The following is a 24,149-nucleotide window of genomic DNA, read 5'->3' as shown; positions in this document are numbered from 1 at the left end:
TTTTTAAATATATTTTTCCCGCTAACAATTTAAAATAAACAGAAATAAAAAGAAAAAAAGAAAAAAAATTAACGCAATTAACACGACATTTAACGTCGGTCAATGGTGGCAAAAAATAAAATCAATCAAAAAAAGTCAACCACCCAGTGAAAAAGAAAGTCAACGTCGGAAAAAAAAAATCAACAAAAAATAAAATAAAAATATAAACTGAGGTAAAAATTGTGGTCATTGGTCAAAATCGGTATAATTGGTAAAATTGAGGTTAAATTAGTGTTGGATGAAATTTTAGGAGCTTTTAAAAAGTTTTAAAATAACATAGGGGTCTTATTGCAATTTTCTCAAAGTAAAATCTCAAATTCAGCCATAATTCAAGCATTGACCGGTTCTTGTTGACGGTCAAACAGACGGATGGACCCAATGTTTAAAATTTGACAACATTAGAATGTATTTTGTTGACGGCGGTAAATAGGGGACGAAAAGTGAAAAACGTACAAACTTGAGGAACCGAAACTGTAATTATCCCTTTAAACATGTAGTAAAAGAGCGAAATATATCAACCATTGTACGCATGTGATGACAATGCAAATCCTTTTCTAGCACCCAATCTTTCATTAACACAGATCAATGAAACAAAAAATCAAATCAAATAAATTATTTTCTACAAATATAATTAGATCCACACAAAGGAAAGAATATGTTAATGTTATATTTTTATATAAAATGGTTTAAAAAATGTTGTATTAAACAATTATGCAGATTAAATTGTGCAACCAAGATGCAAGAAACGAAAAACAAAATAAAAATAAAGACATATCCAATAGAAGGAGGCAATAAGCGGATGTATGATATTTACCTTTAGATTATTACCGATTTGTCGATTTGTTGAACTTTGTCATTTATGTCAATGGTCGTCGTTCTCCGCTAGAATATGAAATTAAAATATATATATTTCGTATGCTATTTATTCTTTTACAAAATGGAAGGGAATATTTTCTATATTTAAAAGATACACAATGAAATACAACTTATTTTATTTAAAAAAAATTATATTGCACCGGCGTTGAGTTAGTTAAGGTAAGAAATCAATTTCGGATTCGTAAGATATGGATATAATTGCCAATTGTGTGGCATATTTAAATGGAAAATATTATACTTAAGCCAAAATTGCTTAATTATCAAACAAAAATAAAGACATATCAATCAAATTTAAATACGGTTCTACTATGTCGGACTTTTTTTTTAACTAATAATACTATGTGGGGGTTGTATTATTATTTTTATAAAATTATGTGGTAATATTGCAATTAAATAACATGGTTATGGACATAATTGGGATGAAAATAAGTTTGCGCCGTTTTGTTTTCGAGAATAATACTATGTTTGGGTTGTATTTTTAATTTTATTAGATTACTGTGCCAAAAATAATGTATATAATTTAGGGCCTTTTCGTTTATAATCAATAATACTACACCGGGACTTTTATAAATTCAAATAAATTGTTGTGCCAAAATTTTAATTAACAATATTGTTATCAGCATAACAAAATTAAATAATAGTCGGCAAGTATAATTTTGTTATTTTATTAAATAGTTGTCTCAAGATTTTAATTAACAATTATTCCTCATTATATAAACAGTAATAACATAATAACAATTATTAGAGTACACAAATTATATTTCAAAACAATAACTGATGGAATTCATTAATGTAACAATTGAAAAATAATCTCTACATATAAATACTCCTATTATTGAGTGATTCAAGATAATAATGTTCTATGGATTATGTAAAATGAAAAGATAATATTTTATTTTAGATATAATGATTTTTTGTTTACGAACATGAATAACTTAATGTGTCGTGTTCTTTTTTTTTTTTTTTGGGACAAACGTGGGTGAAGGTTATGGATGAGGAGAAAAGGAAAATACACTATAATAAAAGACAAGTATATTATTGTTATTCAATGTGTTATTTTAAATACAAAATAGAGCAAATGGTGCAATTTGATATCAATCCATTCAAGTAATTACATCAATAAAGGAATGAAGAGTGACATACATAATTAACGGGGAAAAAAAGATTATTCAATATAATTTTATAGATTGATAAAGGGCAAATAAGAAAATATTTAATTTAAAATTAAAGTTGTTAATGTGGGAAAGTAAGAAGATTATGATATCATTTACATATATATACATTAATTACATTATTCGATTATTGTCTAAACACATGTCATCGTGAAGTTCGTCATCGTGAGCCTCACCGAAAATCTTGCAACCCTTGCATGTCGCAACAATTTTAGATTTTCTCACAATGTTCTCGATTCTTATGTATAGAATAATGATATCCATGTATACATTATATACTACATCAAACAAACAAAAAATAAATAACTCCAATTCAAATTAAAAGAAAGGAAAAAAATAAATAAATTAAAGACAATCCAAACAAAAAGGGTTTGGTCGGTAAATAAATCACAACACTATAATGACACAAAAGATTTATTCCTTGCAAAATATAAAAAATCAGTTCTTGAAAAATATTTAATAGGTAAAATCAGTTCTTGCAAAATATAAAAAATCACTACAATGAAACGACGATAAGAACGTAAAATTTAAATGAAAAGAATATTAACATCAAGAATAACATTAAAAAATCAAAAAAAAAATTAAAAGTTAATAACAATCAAAAAATAAGAACGACGGAATTACCAATATTTGGCAAACAACAATACATTGGAAACAATAAGAAGGAAGAATAATGCAAAAAGAATATCAAGAACAACAAAATAGAAATCAAATCCAATAATTTTTTTTTATCAAGAACAACTAAACGTTGAAATGAAAAATTAAGGCAGAATAAAAAATAAAAGCAAAGCATAGAAAAAAAATTATGTGTCGTGTGTTGGCTATGTGAATAAATGAGTGAAAACAATGGATTATTTATAGTGTTTCCGATGTGGTGTTAATAAGAGTTTTTATATTTTGATAAATTAGAAAATTATATTATTAATATTAATATAATTGTGTAATTAAGGTGAAAGAGATCCGGATTGATTAAATATAAATGGGTAAATTGTCAAGATTTCCATAATTTGTATACTAAACAATAATATTTACGGAAATAATCATAAAAAAAAAGGTTGATTATTTGATTGTAATTGAAACGTATAAATGTATTACACACTAATTATTCCATTGAAAAAGCGGATTTGATGGAGGATAAGATATATATTTTAGTAAATTGTGTAATCAATAGTATATTACACGAAAAAAAAGGTTGATTAAAGTATATTTGTAATTAAAATGTAATGGAATAACTAATTGGATAAAAAAAATGGTAACACACGACACGAGGCAGATTAATGCCACCAACTATTTATAATATTATTATTATTATTATTATTATTATTATTATTATTATTATTATTATTATTATTATTATTATTATTATTATTATTATTATTATTATTATTATTATTATTATTATTATTATTATTATTATTATTGTTGTTGTTATTATTATTATTATTATTATTATTATTATTATTATTATTATTATTATTATTATTATTATTATTATTATTATTATTATTTTGAGCAACATAGTAAATATAGTTAAACACACTAATAAAAAATTGGAATTCTATTAGTATTAATTTAGTTTTTTAAATGTAATCAAAGTATTTATGATATAATATATTATTTCCATATTAAAAGACTAATTAATGATCCTGGCAACATTTTTGGTAAATTTAGCCAAATCATCAATTAATGCTAGTAAATAAAAATGGAAGATATCATAATAATAAATAATGATGTGCCAAAATGAGTAGGATGACATGTGTATCTCCACGTGTCGATGACATGGATGCCAAATGTCGTAATTCTAAGCAATGAGGGTTTCAATTTATATATTATATAGATTATATATTATAATAAATGACATATTCCGTAATTATATATATATATATATATATATATATATATATATTATGGTAATCATTAAATGACATTTCTTTAATTATATATGGTTAATTTGTAAACATCACACTATTTTAGTAACAATATATTTCTCAATTCATAATATATTCAATTATTATTATTACATTCTAAAATGAAATAATTTTAATTGTATCAATTTAATGCATATAATTGATTTCCTTAAATATGTATACTATTTACCTTTTATTACGTAAAACATAAGTATAAATACCTATTTTTTTTTGATAGAAAAGTAAGTATAAATACCTCACTCCACATCCATTATTTCTTATTCATATAACAAAGCACACGGCAAGAAAAAAAGGTTGTATACTCTAATTCCATTCTTTCATTATTTTAGTTCATATTCGATTAGTTTATACCGTAATTTTCGACTGTTTATACCCTATATATATATATATATATATATATATATATATATATATATATATATATATATATATATATATATATATATATATATATATATATATATATATATATTTTGTATGGTTTCCCGTTTAATAGTTACCAATTTCCTTTATCTTTCATACTTAATTGTTAATTTTATTTTTTATTAGATGTTCAAATTAGGTCATTTGCGGAAAGATTTATCTTCCGAAATTTATAAAGGAATGCAAGATGTGGTACTACAAGGAGACATGAAAAAGTCTGATATCGAAATAATGCCGCACTTTTTAACTAAGTTAACAAGTCGATGTGTTTATTCATACCGGAAAAAACGTAAGTGCATATTTAACTAAGTTAACAAGTCGATGTGTTTATTCATAAATCATTTTTTTATACATGGTTTTTACATTGTTGGTTATTAGTACATTAACCAATTTTAATTCAGTTATAAAATTTAGATGATCGTGATGGATGACACAAATGCTGCATCATTCATCGCCTTTTGGCAAACAAGCGGAAAAAATAGTCAGTGTTGATGCCGGAGCTTTAATCCGTATCATGGAAGAAAGAGTAAGTAATTAAATCTATCTAAAAAATTATAACACATTTTTACATGTCTATTAATGAGATATATAAAGAACCCTAAATATATATTCTTAAGATGTGTCTTACTTTTTCGGCCCCATTATTTAGGGTGAAGATCCTAATGAATATCCTGCTGAACTCGATGGATTGATTGATAAGAAGTTTCTGTTCAAAGTCAATGTCAAGCACAATAACATTGATGACCCTGAAAATTCTACTTATAGTATTTTAACAGTCTGCAACGACAGTGCTATTACTGATTCATTCATCAAAAAGTACCAGTTGGATGAGGTATAAAATTTAATATTGTTTTCTCCAACATATTTTTAATTTCTTATATCCTATTAAAATATATTTTCAATTTTAATGTGTATATGCAGCAAGTTAATACTACTTCACCCAATGCAAGTGTCGATGATAGTTCTTCGGTCTGTATGTTGTCATCAAAGGTTGGTAGTATTCCAATTTACTAAAACATTAGTATTAATTAATTACAGTTCGTTCAATTGTATTTTATTAATGGATTATGTAACATTTCAATATAGGAAAACGAGTCCTTAACTGTTTCGAATGATTCAGTTTTCGATTCATCGGTAGTTGAAATCACTCCAATAAAGAGAAGTTTGGATTTCAGTCTTGATTCGCAAGAGGATGAGAATACCCCAATGCATTCGACCACTGTTCTCTTGAAGAAGATCAAACAGGAAAAGGTGGAATAACAACCTTGGTTTTAAGCATTACTTATTGTTTCCTTTGACATACTTTTTTTTCTGTGGAACTTAGTTCGTGGTTTTATTCACTAAGACCTTTTACTTTTTGTTTTTTTGGGTATTTTGCACTATTTATTTATTTGAATTAACATTTAATATTATAATCAATAATTCTATTTGTTAGATTTCTTCTATATAATTCGTATAATGTTTTTATCTCAAATCACTAATGTGTCTTTTACTCCATTTAATCCGTTAAAATACAAGTGCTATCTCTCCTCTCTAATTTTTTCCCCTTTTTTTTCGTAAAAAAATTGTTTTTTTACCTACTGTTATATGTTGTTTATATAAAAAGTTCTATTAAAATAATAAATACTATTATATTCTAAATAGTATAAAATAATATTTTTTTTAATTGGATAATTCTGTTAAACAATTAATCAAAAGAAGTGCTCGAAACAAATAATTTAAGAGAAAACAACCAAACAAAATAGCATTCATTTAGTTAAATAAATTTACTAAAAAAAAACTAAAACAATTTTTTTTAATTATTTAACCCAATTCAGTTTTATTTATGCTACTAAAAATTTAATGGCAAATATATGTATTACCATTAATTTAATAACAAAATTAAATTAAAGCAAAGATAATAAAAATAAATTAAAACAAAAATAAGAAAAAAAAATAATAGCAAAATTAAAACGGAAAATAAGTCCGAATTGAAATTTAATGACAAAAATAAATTAATTATATCTTAATACTTAAATCCTAAATTTATTACCCTAAATAAAAAATCAGCAATAAAAAAATAGTTAACATATCATAAAGTACGAGTAGGAATTCTAATGTGATCTAACTACTGTCTACATTTAGAATAGTAAATTAATCATGATTTAGTATTAATGGAACAAACGTAAATTATGGGTGTAGTAACAATGTGAAATCTAATTTAAAATTTACGATGAATACTCCTAATTTAGGAGTATTCAATATTTTAAAAATGGGTCCCACTAAAAATCTAATTTAGGAATATATTTACTCCTAATATATTCTTATATAAATAAGATATATTATTAACTAATTGATTTTCTTACGGATGTCTTTAATAATATTTCCAACAGATGCTAATTCGTACAAGATAGATGGGTTACATAGCATTGGCAGTGTGCAAAATATTTCTGCTAATACATACTACGAAACCAACAAAAGGCACATTTCGTAATATTTATGAAACACAACATTAATACAATTATATAACACATTTGTATGTAATATGTTACCATATCCAACATTGTAAAAGTATAATATTTTTTTATTCATTGAATAATTTACAGTTCTTCGGTTCGTACCGGAAAGATGATATCGAAGAGTCAAAAAACCATACATTCTGTTGCACGTGACTTGGATATGGATTCAAAACCTGTCACTTTGGTCGATGAAGATTTACAGACTATACGGGAAATTACTTCGGACAGTGGAGGTATGTGTTATAATTTCGATCACATTTATCACGTAAAATTCGTCTTGAATAAATTGTTCATAATAATCAATTGATATCATTATTTTTTTTTTTATTTAAATAGAATCAGAATATGTATCAAATGACGAAACATTCACTGATTCCGACGACGATGATGGTAAGTACTCCAATATTAATTAAGTATGATAACATGTCGTTTTCATCGTAATAACGGATGTCTTTTTCTTACGCAGAATACGATGATCTTGGTGATCAGTCATACGAATGCCAATGGTGCAATGATGTGGAACGGGGAAAGGATCGATAAGCAAAAGGGTACATCAAATCCTAAGTTTTCAATGTGTTGTAATGGAGGAAAAGTCGAATTGCCCAATTTAATAGAATCACGAGATCCCCTAAAGATTCTCCTATTTGGTACCGATCGAAGAAGCAAGCATTTCCAAGAACACATACGGTCGTATAATATGATGTTCTCATTCACATCTATTGGAGGAAAGATACATACTACGATAAACAGAGGATACGGTCCGTACACGTTCCTACTCCATGGACAAAACTACCATTTAATGGGTAGTTTGTTGCCAGATGAAGGATCGTTTCCCAAATTTGCTCAACTTTATATATTTGACACGGAGAATGAAGTCAAGAATCGAATGGATGCAGTCAGGTATAAAGCACTTTCAGTTATATGTTATTATTTTTTTATATTACAAGGAATTTACTTTATGTTTCATTTTATCGTTGCAGATCCGGAGACAGTTCTAGCGAATTGGATCCTGAGATTGTTTCTACATTGAAGGATATGGTCGACAGCTCCAATATGCTTGCTCAGTCTTACAGAGCTGCCCGGGACAGGCTCTCGCAGACTGGAATGGAAGATGTCAAATTGAGACTCATAAAAAACCGGAGTACGGATGGCCGTATTTACAATCTCCCGAACTCCAGTGAAATCGCGGGACTCATTGTTGGTGATTTTGACACCCAGGAGGGTGTTAGAGACATAGTTGTCGAGACACAGTCGAAAAAACTTCAGCGAATCACTGAGTTGCACCCTTTATATCTTCCACTGCAGTATCCGCTAATATTTCCTTACGGCGAGGATGGTTATAGGGATGATATACCACTGAGGGAAACATCAGTGAGTGGTACACGTATACGCAAGAAGTTAATAATGCGGCAGTACTTTGCGTATAGGATCCAGAAAAGATTTGGCAACATCGCAGTTCTGTTGCACTCAAAAAAATTGTGCCAGCAATTCATGGTCGACACATTTTCAATGGTTGAATCGGAAAGACTGAAATTTATAAGATTTAACTAGGATAAGTTAAGAGTTGACATGTACAATGGTATCGAGGAAAGTATTTTGAAGGGAGATACGGATGCTAGATCCATTGGCACAAGGGTTATTCTACCAGACAGTTTTACCCAAGGTCCAAGATAAATGTTTAACAACTTCGTCGATGCTCTTTAAATATCCAACTGAATTGGATTTCCATCGTTGTTCATCACTATTACCTGCAATCCACAGTGGCCGGAAATTCAAAGGGCGTTGAGCGATACTAATTTGAGAACTGAAGACCGTCCCGATATTCTTGCTCGAGTTTTTAAGATGAAGCTCGACAGTCTGATGTCAGATTTGAAGAAGGGCAAAATATTTGGTCGCATTAGAGCATGTAAGTATCAATATATAAGATAAAAATATAACATAATATATATTTTGTACATTGTCTACTCTTATAATATTATAAATATTTTATTACGTCAAACATTGAAAATTTATGTATATTAATGCTAACCAAATACGTTTAAAATGTAAAATGTTCAGATGTTTGCACAATTGAGTTTCACAAACGCGGTCTCCCGCATGCGCACATAATTATTTGGCTTCACAATGAAGACAAACCGAAGACATCAAAAGACATAGATAACATCATATGTGCCGAAATCCCAGATAAGGTAACAAATCGAAAGATGTACGATTTGGTTGAGAAGTATATGATTCACGGCCCGTGCGGTCTAGCCAATCAAAACTCTCCATGCATGAAGGACGAGATTTGCACGAAGCGATTTCCAAAGAGTTTTGTCAACCGCACTGAGGCCGATGCAGATGGTTATCCGGTCTACAGAAGAAGAGAAAATGGGAGGACTGTGGTTAAGAAGAAAACATATCTCGACAATGGTTTCGTCGTGCCTTATAACCGTGCTCTACTGAAAAAATACAGAGCACACATTAATGTCGAGTTGTGCTACCAGAATAAATCGATAAAGTATTTATTCAAGTACGTTAACAAAGGACACGATCGGGTCACGGCGGCATTTTATCAATCAAATAATCCAGGTGCAACTCCTGAAAATCGCGATGAGATAAAGATGTACTACGACTGCATATATCTTTCGGCATGCGAGGCTGCTTGGAGGTTATTTAACTTTGACATTCACTTTAGAGACCCACCTGTGATTAGGTTAAGCTTTCATCTTCCGGACAGTCAGTCTGTTGTGTTTACAGATAATGACTTATTAGTTGATGTGCTGAACAGACCGACTGCGAAGCAAACGATGTTCCCTGCTTGGTTCCAAGCGAATAAGTTGTACCCTGAAGCTAGAAATTTGAGGTATGGAGAGTTTCCACAGAAATTTATCTATAAGGAAAAAGCTCGTTGTTGGATGCCGAGAAAGATAGGATTCTCGATCGGAAGGGTTACCAATGTACCGCCGGGCAGGGGTGAGGACTATTACTTGAGACTGTTGTTGAACTTTCAAAGAGGTTGCACGTGTTACGATGATCTTAGGAAAGTCGAGGATCACGTCTACCCAACTTTCAAAGATGCGTGCTTTGCTCTTGGACTACTAGATGACGACAATGAGTACATAGCTGGCATAAATGGGGGAAACGAGTGGGCCAGTGGTGACTATGTGAGATGATTATTCGTCGTACTTTTGGTCGCAAATAATATGAGCCGACCGGAACATGTGTGGGAGTGTTGCTGGAAAGAATTCGCCGAGGATATTGAGTACAGACTGCAACAACGTCGTACCAATTCAGGTATGAGAATACATCTTACGTTTTTACACCGTTTACTACACACGTTTGAATTAAAACTATATATTTTTATAATCACCACATTATGTTAATTTTTCATATTATATTATATTGAAGGTCCACCTGTGTCAGACGATACTCTGAGAAATTACGCTTTGATTGAAATAGAAAATATATTGCAAAGCAACAGCAAAAGCCTGAGTAACTTTCCCCCAATGCCGATTCCAATTGGGTCGATGACGGACAACACGATAAATAGATTAGTTCTCGACGAGTTGGACTATGACGTTGATGCTATGCGTGAAGAACTTAAAAAATACCTTTCATCCATTACTGATGAGCAGAAAAAAATGTTCGATGATATCATGGATGTTGTTACAAATGACAGAGGTGGACTGTTATTTCTTTATGGGCATGGAGGAACGGGAAAGACTTTCATATGGAAAACTCTATCGGCTGCTATCCGTTCAAAAGGAGAAATAATTATATATGTTGCTTCCAGTGGTATTGCTTCGCTTCTACTTCCATGTGGCAGAACTGCTCATTCTAGATTTGGACTGCCAATAATTTTACATGAGAGCTCCACATGCAGCATCAAACAACAGAGCCCACATGCAGAATTGTTGTCTAGAGCAAAGCTAATCATATGGGACGAGGCACCGATGATGCACATGTACTGTTTCAAAGCATTTGACAAAACAATGAAATCTATACTTGATTCATATATGCCATTCGGAGGCAAGGTCGTAGTGCTTAGAGGGGACTTTCGGCAAATTTTGCCAGTTATGTTGAAAGCGTCGAGACAAGACATTGTGCATGCTACAATCAATTCATCACCGTTGTGGAGGAAATGCAAGGTTATGAAGTTAAACAAGAACATGAGACTTCAGTCGTCCTCCTCTTCCGCCAATGCAGATGAAATAAGAGAATTTGCGGACTGGATATTGAGAATCGGCAATGGCGATGCTGGCGAGATAAATGACGGTGATGCCACAATTGAAATTCCCGATGACATGCTGATTCGAAATTCTGCAGATCCCTTTTTGGATCTTATAGAGTTTGTCTATCCGGATCTGGTGACCAACCTTTTTCACTCCCAAGTATTTCGAAGGTAGAGCAATCCTTGCACCCACTAATGAAAGTGTCGGTTTTGTGAACGATCATTTTTTTGTCGATCATAACTGGAGAGGAGAAGCTCTATTTCAGCTCAGATAGTATGTGCAAGGAGGAGTTGTTGTCGGATGTCAACGCAAAAATATACTCACCGGAGTTTCTCAACACCATATCATGTTCCGGAGTTCCACCGCATAAGTTGACATTGAAAAGAGGTGTTCCCGTTATGCTCATCAGAAATATCGACCAGGCCAGAGGATTGTGCAATGGAACAAGGCTTCGGATTATTAATATAGGAAAACACGTTCTCAACTGCAGGATCATGTCCGGTAAACATGTTGGTGATATGGTGTTCATTCCTAGAATGACTTTGGTACCGTCCAACTCTGCATTGCCTATTAAATTCCAGCGACGTCAGTTTCCGCTGATGGTATCATTCGCAATGACAATCTATAAAAGTCAAGGACACACTCTTTCTCACGTGGGCATGTACTTGCCGAGACCTGTTTTCAGTCACGGACAGCTCTATGTCGCACTCTCGAGGGTTAAGAGTCGAAGTGGCATAAATATTTTGATTAACTCGAAATCTGGTGATACACCAATGTTACAAATAATGTTGTATACAAGGAAGTTTTTCAGCGTATATGAAGGTAATTATTTATACAAAAAATTACAATATTTATTGACGGCCTTTATTATCTATTATTTTTATGCTTGGTTATTCCTCATTTGTAGGTTTATTTTAATTGTACTAGGAACTTGCTATGGACTCCGCTCGCTATATTTGATGAAAGTAATCTTTTTACAATAATTTTATGCAATTAAAAAGTTATATTGGTATTGTTTTGGTAACAATTTACATATTTCATGTGACAATTTTACAACATATGCAGGTCAGTTGCATTGTATTGGATTTGTTGCATTCGTTTAGGGCGGTTGGTAGCAAACAATTCAAGTTTTCAACGTTCATGTCACTATGGTTGTACAAGTTTGGGACCAACTATATATTCGTTCTTTTGTATGAGAAAATTAAAACATTCGATATTTAGTTTTTTTCACTTATTTCGGCTTATTTTGAACTTACACCATACAAATTATTTTTATTTTTAATATGTTCTATTTCTTTCTTTTACTTATTAACAATTAATATCACTATTTTGATAACCTTTTTTATTATTTAATATTTGTTTTACGATGAATACACCGTGCATCGCACGGGTGTATTACTAGTTTTGTATATAAGAGATACTTTTTGTAATTTAGGTATACCTACGGGTCATTTGTAATTTACCCTTTTTAGTATTAGTCTATATTTAGATTTAAGTCAACATACAGTACTACTTGCAAAAAGAAAGTATGATCAGTTCAACTAATAATACATCAAATGTACAAACAAACCTTAAAAAATTTGTCCAACGTGTTATCACGAAAGAGAACTAATTGCTTGAGCCCCTCTTGCAACCTTAATAAAGACATCCTCTAATGTCGTGTCCGCCAAACCCCACGCCTGAACGGTGAATCTACTCTTTGCATTCTCGACTGCTTCAAACACATCTGCTATTCTAATCTCGTTTTTTGGCAACTCGAATTTTTGTGTACCTGAGATTTGGTATAACTTTGTTGCATTTGGTGAGAGTTGGTTTACCAAGTTCTCTACTTCTACCTCGTGAGTCGGTGATGTTGTCATCGTGAATACATACGATCCTCCGTATCTAGCCTTGAGCTGTCATTTTGGTAAATACGGTAAAAACTGGTTGAGTTCAGTTGCAATGCAAATAAATTGAAAAGGGTTTTTTTTATTACAACGAAAGAAGACTGACCATAAAACTCGACTAAATACGATAATGCATTTTGATATATGTACAAGTATAAAAGGTAATAGTGAGGGGGTTTCAATATATACAAGTAAAGATGATAACTCGTGAAATAAAAAAACATGCATCGATGGTCAACATTTCTGACATTACCTCTGTAGCATTTCCAACACATTGCAATCTTCCATCCACAAAAATTCCAAGACGGTCACATAAATGTTCTGCCTCTTCCATTGAATGCGCTGAATTATCAAATACGATGCTGAAATTACTAAGATAGTAAATCTAAAAGTTTCTATGTATGCACGCTTACATAATTCAGCGTGTGCGCATGGGTGTGGAAAAGCGAAAGGAAATGAAAGCCTTACTGGTGAGAATTATAGCTCTATTTTGCTTAGCACGTTTCACAACGTCCCACAACATGTTTCTTGAAGCAGGATCCAATCCAGTACTCGGCTCATCCATGTACACCACCTTCGAATAACCAATTTTTAAGTAGAATAAGGTAACAACTTCAACGAAACTAATAACTTAATGTCAAACTAAACACGAGTTGAAACTAATATTAAGGATATGGATGCACGTACTTTTGGATCTCCGATAAGTGAAATGGCGACACTAAGTCTCCTCTTCATGCCTCCACTATATTTCCCTGCTTTTTTGTCTGCCACCCCACCATGAAATAAGTTCACACTCTTAAGAGATTCTTCCACTGCCTGTTTCACAATATAAAAATGCAGATGAAGTTATGACGCCAAAAAAGATGCCAATGACAACTCGTGCAATTGTGGCGCATTTAGCCAGACATCCAAACATAACAACATACTGCACAATAAATTTGTATTAGGCCTAGTTTGGTTGGCAAGATTATCTATGTTAATTAAATAAATGAGCTTTATTTGATATTTAATTATTCTTATAACTAAATGAGACTTTGTATGATAATCTCGTACAATTTAATTAGTGAGGCTCTTCATCTATCCCGATATCTATAATGAACTAATGACGCTAGGAATCTGAGATAATTCATATTTCATAGTCTTTACTTATGGAAATTGTACATGTGCGTTGTGCATGTACTCTCAATTCTATACAGTCGGTCTTACATGTCTTAGGTCAGCACCATTGAGATTTTTAAGCCTTCCATAGAAAAATAGGTGCTCTCGTCCCGTTAAAGTATCCCACAGCAAGCTGCACATAGTATACAAAAATATCGAAATTTACATGAATGGACTCGTAAAATCATGAATTTAAAACACCAAATCGGCTATATCAATATGTTTTCGTAATGCTTACTCATGCTGGGGACATACACCCATGCTGGTGTATATTCTATCCATATCAGTCCGTATATCTAATCCTTGAACATATGCAGTTCCAGAGCTTGGCTTTATGAGCCCAATCATCTGACAAAACAAAAATACGATTAAATCATATGGATAATCAAAACGAACTAGGGCGGATAATGTGAAGAATGTTTTCCAATAAAATAACCAAGATCGTGAACTAACCATGTTGATGAATGAAGTTTTGCCAGCACCATTAGGACCAAGCATGCCAAAGCATTCTCCCTCCGGCAAAGCAAGTGAGAGCCCTCTTACTGCAAATTTCTCGGGGTTTCCATCCGTGCCTGGATATATCTTTTTGAGATTATTGCATATGATAGAATAACTTGTACTTGATTCAAGTAGTAACTGCTCCACCTTCTCCCTCTAAATCAAATACGACAAAGTGAAAGTGAGATAATACGGGAAGGAATATGCAGCTATAGAAATAACAGATTAGAGAAAGTGAGCACAAAAATCCCTTTAACAATGATATGCTGATAGAATTATGGTGTAATGCAAATCTTTTAATGAACAAATAACATTGTTTTATCTTCCACATTGAAAATGCACTCCAATATATTATCTGTTGAATCCAATACATCAACCTCAGAAGAATCATCAGTAGTTGTAATAAACAATAGGTTACCTCTTGGTCAACATCAAGCTTCTCCATCTGAACAAAAACTTTAGAACCAAGCCTTCGCGAGCTAGGTTTGCGGAAAGATGATGAGAGGTTCTGTTGTTGCTTACGCGAGAAAAACAGGGGACTTTTTCCAGATGACACAACTTGATCTGCGTAATATGCAACAACAAGAACAACTAACCATTCAACTGCAGTGATAATCAATACCTCTCTCATGCCGTTATTGCTATCGTTTAAATCTTTCCATCGCATTCCATCAGTTCCCATATAATCTCCATTAAAGGCGTACTGTGAAAACTCATATAACCCACGGTAAAGGGAAAATCCTGGAAATAACTCCATAGCAATCACTCCTGCTTCTGCATTGTTGAGAGAAAATCTTTTTAGATATGCAAGAGGAAAACCTAAATGACAAACCTTTTGTATATCTATAAATAGAATCGAATCATATCTGGTCGAATAAAATGAAAATATCCTTTGCGCTAGACTCATGGAATATTCTTTTATGTTGGTTAAGTAAAAGATGGACAAAATATGGTAACTGCTTTGTAATGAGCAAACACTAAGCTCTGCAAGAAGAATGGTGAAAATTTCGAGTTTGGTAATATAAATTAAAAGGATCTGAAATTACTGATATCTATATTTACCAGTCAAAGAGCAATGCTATAAGGCTTTACTTACTTGGGAATGAAGAATCTTGGATAAATAACTGAAATAGGAAGCCACCCAAGAGCCCAGTTCCAAATACCATCATATACCCCACGACTGAAAATTTACGGTTTTAATTATAGATCAAGAAATATTATTCAAACAATAAAAACAAACCGACAAAGAAGCAAATAGATTGCTATGCTAAGATAATACCTGCAGCAGTCTTCACATGCGAAAACCAATCAGCAACAAGAAAAGCCAAACAAATTTGCAAGTTTATGTAGAGGAAATAAAAGACAAACTGGATGCTGTAATCATTTAGCCTGAAGAAGTTTAACCCTGAAAAGCCAAATATATCAGAGATTAAGCAATTTCTATGGAACCTGAAAATGATATATTTATATAATTCATAGTAGTATAACTTTTTTACCAATGGTAGAGCCAAATATGACAAAGCATAGCATGTAGATTGAAGATATTGTTAGAAAATAAGCATAAGATATCATCCAATAAGGTCCATCTTCAAGCCCGTGCATTTTCATCATAATTCTTAGTCTGTGCTCTTTCTCGTAAACCAAAGATGTTAGTACAACCTGCAACGAAAGAATGAGAACTATAATTGGCATCATCAAGTATAAATCAGCCATCACTGAGTGTGGTGGATTTGCTGCCATTTGGATGGAAGGATTTGATTTGGGGAATGCATTTGGATGAAGGATTTCAAATGAAGGCTCAATTTATAACTAAAAAAAGAGATGAACCGTGGTATCTCCGGAATCATATTTCAAGTTTCACTATAAAACGCATTGGACAAAATTGAAATTATACGAACTCTTTGTTGGCAAAAAGGAAAAATGAAAGAAGGACATAATAGCATTCATAACACTACTGCTAATGTACTGCATCAATAATTTTGTAAAGGAAATATTAATTGAACTTACGGGAAACAGCTGCATAATAACCCATGTAAAGAAGAGTGGCCCAAGGAGAGAAGAGAAATCCAGCCTAAGTTTCGTTTCGGGCTTTGGCATTTCTTTCACAAACTCGAAAAGTATTTCTCTAGTTGGTCCAGGCAGAAATTGGAGATAGGCATTTGAAGCCTGTACATACGCACCATTTGAAACATTAAAAAAAAAAAAGCATCAGCACGAGCCACCCGTACCAAGATACGGATTTATACAATAAGAGAAGGTAAGGATATACCAAGTTTATTGAACGAGCCACCCGTACCAAGGCAAGAGGCTGATTACCTCTGTCACGCTTATACGTAGAATTGTACCATATAGTAACATTGAATAGATTCTCTTTTGAATTCACAAAATCATAAGCTGCGAAACGAAGTATACATTGAATTAGATCATTCACATTAAATTGGTAACAGTTTTGTACAATGATGTTTTAGTCCCAAACCTGCTAAAATCTCATTAATCTTTCTCTCTGAATTACCCTTACGATAACCCTTGTACAGCTCATCATTGATCTCGGAAGAACCATTACGCCACAATTGTAATCCTTGAACGCAACGTACATCTGCATTTTTATACAATAAGTTCTGAGAAACGTTAGGGGGAGCTTACATGCGCCAGTATGCAAATTTGATTATGATTCCCAAAGTTAATTACATTTTGGAAAATGAAAATAGTTCCACAAACTATACCTTTTCGTATTGTAGCAGAACCTAAATGGATAGCAAGAGAAAATCGAGAATTTGATGGGCATTTAGGTTGAAGAAAATCAACAGGAGACTTTGAAAGAAAAGCTGCATCAAGAACATGATCAACCCGAGTCTCTGTTTCCGAACCCTGAAGGACCAGAATCCCATATGTAATGTAAGTCCCCATACGATAAAATAAATTACTAAACCGTACATAGTTTTATCATCATCCCTATAGGCAAAATGAAGTACATTACTAAACTGTACATAGTTTTATCCTCATCCCTATAGGCAAAATGAAGTACTAGTACTACTAACCAAGGCATTATCTGCTAAGCTGTGCAGAATATCTGATGAATTTATATTTAATGGCCTCGAGAACATGTTTCCAGCCACCACTACAAAATCAAAGGAGAAGCATTAAGAACAATCCCGTGCGATCCATAAACACGAGACATTATTAAATACGTTAGCATAAAATCAGAGGACATACGTTGACCAAATGTTTGGTTATTCCCTGTAATAAGCATAGTTACGGGACAGGAACCCGTTCTCTTGCACGAATCTCCAGTTCTAACAGCACGAAATTGCTGAGCTGGCACTTGCAATAACAGAGGCCATTCGGGAGGATGGGGAATGGCACAAAAGAAGCCTTGTTTCAAACTCGAGTATTCGACACCACACCTTTTTTCACATTGGCCCTTCCCGGTATCAACACAAATGCAGCCACACCCTATTGAGGGCTTATCTAATTCGTTGTTTACCCATTTTTGGATGAGAACAAGTAACAGACACAGGAAAATTGGGAATAGAATGAGCCGAATGTTCATCTTGATATTGCGTTTCTGCATCAAAACGGGAAGATTAACATGAAACAGAGCTGATGATGTTTATAAGATTAAAAATATCAAATTCTAAAACTGAACTGATGAGATTAGAAACAAATAACAATCACATAAGCTTATCATATGAACTCAATTGAAGAAAAAAAATTAAAAAAATTGAAGATCTGATATGCATATGCTAGCAAATAAGGATAAAAAAATACACAATCAAAATCACAGAGCTTAAAATTAAACACTCTGCATAGCCGTTCCGCCGACGTACCGCTGTTGATTAACGCACCCATCGCAGGCGCACATCTAATGCCAGCCCTAGCCACCGCCGGAATCCCCAGCAGGTCGTTCCGGCAAATCGCGCCGCCGTAATGGCAAACGACACAGGCACACAGAGATTTGGGAAACCCTAAATTTGGGTGAATTGCCGCCGTTGTCTCGCGCGATACAGATGAATTTCATTCTGTTTACCCTCGATTGGATTTGGGGGTGTATTGCCGCCGGAATGATGACAGTGGTGAGTGTGTTACAAACCAAGCTATATTTTCGTAATTTTTGAATAAATAATAGGGTAAATTACAAACACCCCCTGAGTTATGGTCAATTTACTAAACAACCCCTCTTGTTTGGATAATTACATCTACCCCCTAAACTATGTTTTTTTCTTACACCTCCACCCTTATGGTGTAAAATTCAACATATACATCTAGATTTCGTAGAATGTGCTCTAGTTTGTACTCGTTTTGTGTAAAAATACAATTTCTGATGCACCACAATCAGATATATACATGACAAAAAACTCATATTATGATCATCTTGCTTCAAAATTTAGAGTTCGAATGGGATAATACGGGTACAAAAGTGATAATATCTCATATAATCTCGAAGATTCCACTAAATTTGAGGAGTTGATGGGTGGTTGTAATTATCCAAACATGAGGGGGTTTTTGTAATTTGACCATACCTTAGGGGTGGTTGAAATTTACCCAAAATAATAAAAATGGATGTTAAAGACGAATAACGACTTGAAGGAACGACGCCGTTTTCCAAAAGCGCGGGAATTTAAATATGGCAAGAATGCTATCTGCATCATTAAGTAAAATAATCTACATTAGGCAAATTAAGTGCCAACTAAGCATGTACCATGTACATCTAAATGTCTATAAATTAGTACAGTCGTAACTACTAAAATTCTATTAATTTAAAGAAATATTAAATTATCGAACTAATTTCATACATTTTCACCGAGTTGGGATAGGATAAAATATTATTTAAGCGAGGTTATTAATTTATCGATATTCTTTTTTTTTTTTTTTTTTTTTTTTTGATAATGCAGGAACCCGCAGCCAACCATATAGGTGCACTGGGTAAACCTACACTCTCGTATAATAGCTTGCAAACCATACGAGAGATTTAAACCACACTAGGCTAACCATGTGTGACAAGCTCGACCTAGCGACCGTTGGCAAGGGGATTCGAACTTGGGTCAATTGACCCAAGCTCCCTTGCTTCCAACCGCTAGGCCACCCTTGCGGGTCAATTTATCGATATTCGAACTTGGGTCAATTTATCGATATTCTAGTTTATACATATATAGCCTATAGAGATTTTACAGATGAATGAAGGCAGTTAAGCCATTTTTACATTCACTCAGGACAGTCCAACCAAGCCTATATGGGCCTAGGGGTGGTAAACGAGCTGAGTCGACTCGTAAATTCGATGAGCCGGCTCGAACTCGAACTCACAAGCTCGAGCTTTTTTTTAGTTGTTCGTGAGTACACGAGCCGACTCACGAGCCTTATTTTGTGAGCTTTTTAATATATATAAATAATGTATAATAATATCACAAGTGTTAATTATTATATTACATTTTCTATAATATTGAGCTCCATAAATTTTGAGGTTTACGAAATTATTGTGAGGAGGAGCGTTGGGAATTATCCTCTTTTAATACTAGAATTGTTATCTCTAATATTGTACGCACATAAATTTGGTATAGTAGAGTTGCCCCCGTTCGCAGTATATTTTTCCGCAGTTAATATTATATTAAATGATCATCTCAATCAAAAAGTTTAAGCAGTTAATTATGCAGCACGGAAACTTTAACTTGTTAACGTATCCGTGTTTCGGACAATACATTTCGGTGTTCGACACTCGAGGAAATTAAACCTAACAGACACCTTATGGACTATTTTACAATTTCTAAAAAGTTAGAAACAAATTTGAATAGCAAGATTCCAAATATTTTTATTATTTCCCTAATTATTTGAGTAAACTGCAAATACTACCCCTGTGTTATCTCGAAATAGCAAAAACCCCCCTGTGATAAATAAACTAGCAAAAACCCCCCTGTGAAATTTAGTCAAAGGCAAAATCCCCCCTAGCTGATTTTTTAGACTTGAAATGACAAAATTGTCCCTAAAAATGTATTTATATATATACATATTATATGTATATTTATTCTTTTTAATTTATTTGTTTAGAAATTAAAAAAATAGTAAACAACTAAATTGATTATTTTTTAAATAAAATAATTAAAATATTTATAAAATATAAGAATTTATTAATTGCAAGACTTCAGGGGTATTTGTGTCTTTTTATATCAAGTCAACCCTCAAATAGTTCCATAGGGGGGTTTTTGCTATTTAAATAATTTCACAGGGGAGGTTTTTGCTAGTTTATTTATCACAGGGGGGTTTTTGCTATTTCGAGATTATACAGGGGTAGTTTTTGCAGTTTACTCCTAATTATTTATATAATTTAATGATCAATTGCAAATTAATAGTTGATAATAATATTTATTTTGAACATGTTTGTATGGAAATATATAAAAAGAATTTATATATATAAATGAAAACTTATGCATGTTTATATAGCATATTTATAACTATTTTCCTATACTTTTAATATTTACATGTTTCTCCCAAGTTCTCAAATCACCATTTTGAGACATGCCGTTTCCTCGTGTCCATTTCCCCGTATCATCATTTTTGTATCCGTATTGTTAGACACTGTTTGTGAAATGTATCATTTAATATTTATATCTCGAATACTAGAAAAAACTTATTAATTACGATACCCTTACCCTTTACCACTAGGTCAAGGCTTGGGCTTTGATTTCTTTTTTTTTTCTTTTTTTTTTGAAAAAAAAGTATATTGTTGTTAGAAGATTATTACAATATCCATAGTGATATGGTGCATAAAAGGAATTCAAAACTGAGTCAGAAAGAAAGAAATGAAAAATGCACTCGGTATAACTCACCTGAAAAATGAGATTCTTCCTCACCAAAGCATTTGCCTGAGTCCGAAAACTCGACGGCCCATCTGATGAATCCGCCGCCATGTTCGAAGAAACTTGACCGTACCGTTGCAATTGAAATTTTATTTTTCTTGGCTAAGTTTTTCCAATAGCACTCTGTTTGAATACCTTGAATGATTATAAGTTTTTATTCTTTGTTTTTGTTTTTTTCAAAAGCTTAGTTATTAGAATATTACAATAATGCATAATTTAGTTATCTTTAGTTACAATTGGGTTAATTGCATTTTGCACCCCCAAAATTGCGAGGATTACCGTTTTGCACCTTTAAATTTTGGAATTGGCAAAATGCACCCTCAAATTGCATGTGTCGTGGCAAAATGCACCCTTCAAGGCTACAACTGTTTCTTGCGAGATTTTAACCAAAAGATAGATCATATATATATATATATATATATATATATATATATATATATATATATATATATATATATATATCGCAACATTTATTTCAGTTTATGTGTTTTTTTTAAACAAAATTAAGAGGCTTTAATTTAGGGCAAACAAAAGCTTCTCTGTACAAGCAATATTTTTTTTTATGTGTTTTTACAAGCAATGTCAAAACAATGTAAAATGTGAGTTTAGAATATAACTAGACAATTATTTAGATTTAAAATATTAGAATAAATCACCTAATATTTGTAACATAAAATACTAATGTTAATAATGCACATGCTATTTGAACCATAAATTTCAACTTTTTGAATTGTTTTAAAAAAAATGGTATTGTATCAAAAATGTTTTTTTAAGCTCATAAATCAATATTTCTTCCTTTGTGTATTTTTCATTTATCACATAATTAATTAATAATTTGAATATAAAAAGTACAAAAAAAAAGAGCACCACCAAGAAAGAATATATTTAAATGCAAAAATATCGCGATATATTGATATTTTGATTAAAATGTCACAAGAGATAGGTGTAGGATGTATTTTGCCATGAGATATGCAATTCGAGGGTGTAATTCTCCAATTTCAAAATTTAAGGATGTAAAACGCCAATTCATGTTATTTTCAGGGTGCAAAACGCAAATCACCCGTTACGATCCGCCATTAATCGTAAAATTAGTCAACGAAATTCAATAAAAAAAAAAATAGTTAATTGATGAGGCGTAGTAATTAATGCATTGTTAGATCTTGAATTATCTCTTAATTAGTACTTTTAATCATTATTTTATTTTTTTGTTATTCTTTTTTAATGATATAGTTGTAATTCGGCAGCTCACTGCTCACATACCAACACCAGATCATGTGTATAACTATAAATTATAGTATGGTGGATTTATTTGAAAAACTCATTTTGACCCACAAACCGTGATACATGAAGATATTCATATTTTGTTATTTGAGCTAAATATTCCTAGTGTACATTAAAAAAAACATCCTCTTCATAGGAGAAAATTGATTATACATTTAAAAAAAAAATATTAAATTACGGACATTCTAGGGTAAGGTTAAATTACGAAAAAAAGAAAAAAAAAAAAAACTCTTCCTGTTTGGATACTTACAATCACCCCCCTCAACTATGAATTTTCTTATACATCCATCCTTACGGTGTCAAATTTAATGAAATCTTCTAGATTATATAAAATATTCTCCAATTTGTATCCGTTCTACCCCATTCGAGCTCCACATTTTGAAACAAGATGATCGTAAGATGTGTCTCTTGGCTTACAAAAATCAGATTGTGGTGGATTAGAAACTGTATTATTTTTGCACAAAACGAGTACAAACTAGAGAATATTCCATGGAATCTAGAAGACTATGTTGATTTCGACACCATAAGGGTAAACGTGTAAGAAGATTCATAGTTGAGGAGATGATTGTAACTACCCAAACTAGAGGTAATTTTTCTTAATTTAACCTTAGTTCAGGGGTGACAGTAATTTAGCCAAAAAAAAATGATCTACGACCTTTCTAATTTTCAAAAGATAAGTTTAAAAGAATTTAATTGAGAATCTTTCGTGTTCATATGAACAAATGAAAAACAACACTACTTGCGTGATTTTCTACATTTTTATAATGCACCATGTGGTTTTTTTATTTGTGGTGAACATTTGAGAAATATTTTATTTATTTAGAAAATATGATGGTCGTAACTTGTTCGGTTGACAAGATTCAATTGAAGTTACGTTGCATTGTACGCAATTAAATTTTAGTATTCAATAAATTTAGAAGTACTTATTACTTCCCTACAATTAATTTGTAAATAGTAAATACTAGTAAAAATGTACAAACAAAACGGTATATCTAAGGAACATCTTTCCGTCCACAAAAATCCCAGACAGTCACACAAATGTTCTGCATTTACCTATATCGGATAAGTTTAGTTTAGATGAGATAGGAGTAATTCTCTATTGACTAATAAATTCTTTAGCTAGTAGACGTTCAGCTCATCTTCCATTAAAAATAGACAATTTCGGTCACTGGTGCAACAAATTAGTAAATCCAAGCATGAATGTGCAATTTATTTTTGTTTGGGGGACAAAACGGCAAAACACCAAAAGTTTGGGGGACAAAGTGCACTTAACACTAATAAATATCAAGGTTGTAAAAAGCGGTAATCGGGTCGGAGGCGGTGAGGGA

The 24,149-nt window shown here is 32.1% G+C and overlaps 2 protein-coding genes across 4 annotated transcripts; one reads left to right on the top strand and one right to left on the bottom strand.

Moving 5' to 3' along the window:
• The first annotated feature begins 7,633 nt into the window (after positions 1 to 7,633).
• On the top strand, positions 7,634 to 10,091 carry LOC105972131 (uncharacterized). The gene is made up of 4 exons (XM_088823398.1): positions 7,634 to 7,836; positions 7,917 to 8,448; positions 8,698 to 8,842; positions 8,995 to 10,091. Exons 1-4 carry the CDS (start codon positions 7,634 to 7,636, stop codon positions 10,089 to 10,091), a joined length of 1,977 nt encoding a protein of 658 aa, XP_088679524.1.
• A 2,510-nt stretch (positions 10,092 to 12,601) lies between these two features.
• LOC105959779 (ABC transporter A family member 7) lies at positions 12,602 to 21,764 on the bottom strand. Of its 3 annotated transcripts, XM_088823544.1 has the most exons (19): positions 21,511 to 21,733; positions 17,906 to 18,257; positions 17,731 to 17,810; positions 17,416 to 17,560; positions 17,169 to 17,288; positions 16,962 to 17,086; positions 16,700 to 16,858; positions 16,189 to 16,351; positions 15,972 to 16,097; positions 15,789 to 15,872; positions 15,315 to 15,466; positions 15,111 to 15,200; positions 14,648 to 14,848; positions 14,433 to 14,542; positions 14,243 to 14,327; positions 13,724 to 13,852; positions 13,505 to 13,610; positions 13,290 to 13,378; positions 12,602 to 13,045 (listed from the first exon to the last, which is right to left on the bottom strand). In XM_088823544.1, exons 1-19 carry the CDS (start codon positions 21,589 to 21,591, stop codon positions 12,746 to 12,748), a joined length of 2,697 nt encoding a protein of 898 aa, XP_088679670.1. In that variant the 5' UTR covers positions 21,592 to 21,733; the 3' UTR covers positions 12,602 to 12,745. The 3 variants fall into 3 exon arrangements, with proteins under 3 accessions (XP_088679670.1, XP_012839383.2, XP_088679669.1); XM_012983929.2 differs by having other exon boundaries at positions 15,111 to 15,466; positions 21,511 to 21,764; XM_088823543.1 differs by lacking the exon at positions 21,511 to 21,733 and adding an exon at positions 18,520 to 18,809 and having other exon boundaries at positions 15,111 to 15,466.
• Positions 21,765 to 24,149: the final 2,385 nt, after the last annotated feature.

Source organism: Erythranthe guttata, chromosome 9, assembly GCF_056151865.1.
Source record: "Erythranthe guttata isolate IM_541 chromosome 9, IM_541, whole genome shotgun sequence".
NCBI lineage: Eukaryota > Viridiplantae > Streptophyta > Magnoliopsida > Lamiales > Phrymaceae > Erythranthe > Erythranthe guttata.
This window is presented reverse-complemented; position numbering and strand designations above follow the sequence as displayed.

Coding starts and splice junctions, on each gene's coding strand:
- LOC105972131 (XM_088823398.1), top strand. CDS start 7,634: ATGATGTTCTCATTCACATCTATTGGAGGAAAGATACATACTACGATA. Junction 7,837..7,916: donor AATCGAATGGATGCAGTCAG/GTATAAAGCACT, acceptor TTATCGTTGCAG/ATCCGGAGACAGTTCTAGCG. Junction 8,843..8,994: donor ATTTGGTCGCATTAGAGCAT/GTAAGTATCAAT, acceptor TAAAATGTTCAG/ATGTTTGCACAATTGAGTTT.
- LOC105959779 (XM_012983929.2), bottom strand. CDS start 21,591: ATGGCGGCGGATTCATCAGATGGGCCGTCGAGTTTTCGGACTCAGGCA. Junction 17,811..17,905: donor TAACCAAACATTTGGTCAAC/GTATGTCCTCTG, acceptor TTGATTTTGTAG/TGGTGGCTGGAAACATGTTC. Junction 17,289..17,415: donor TTCTGCTACAATACGAAAAG/GTATAGTTTGTG, acceptor ATAAAAATGCAG/ATGTACGTTGCGTTCAAGGA.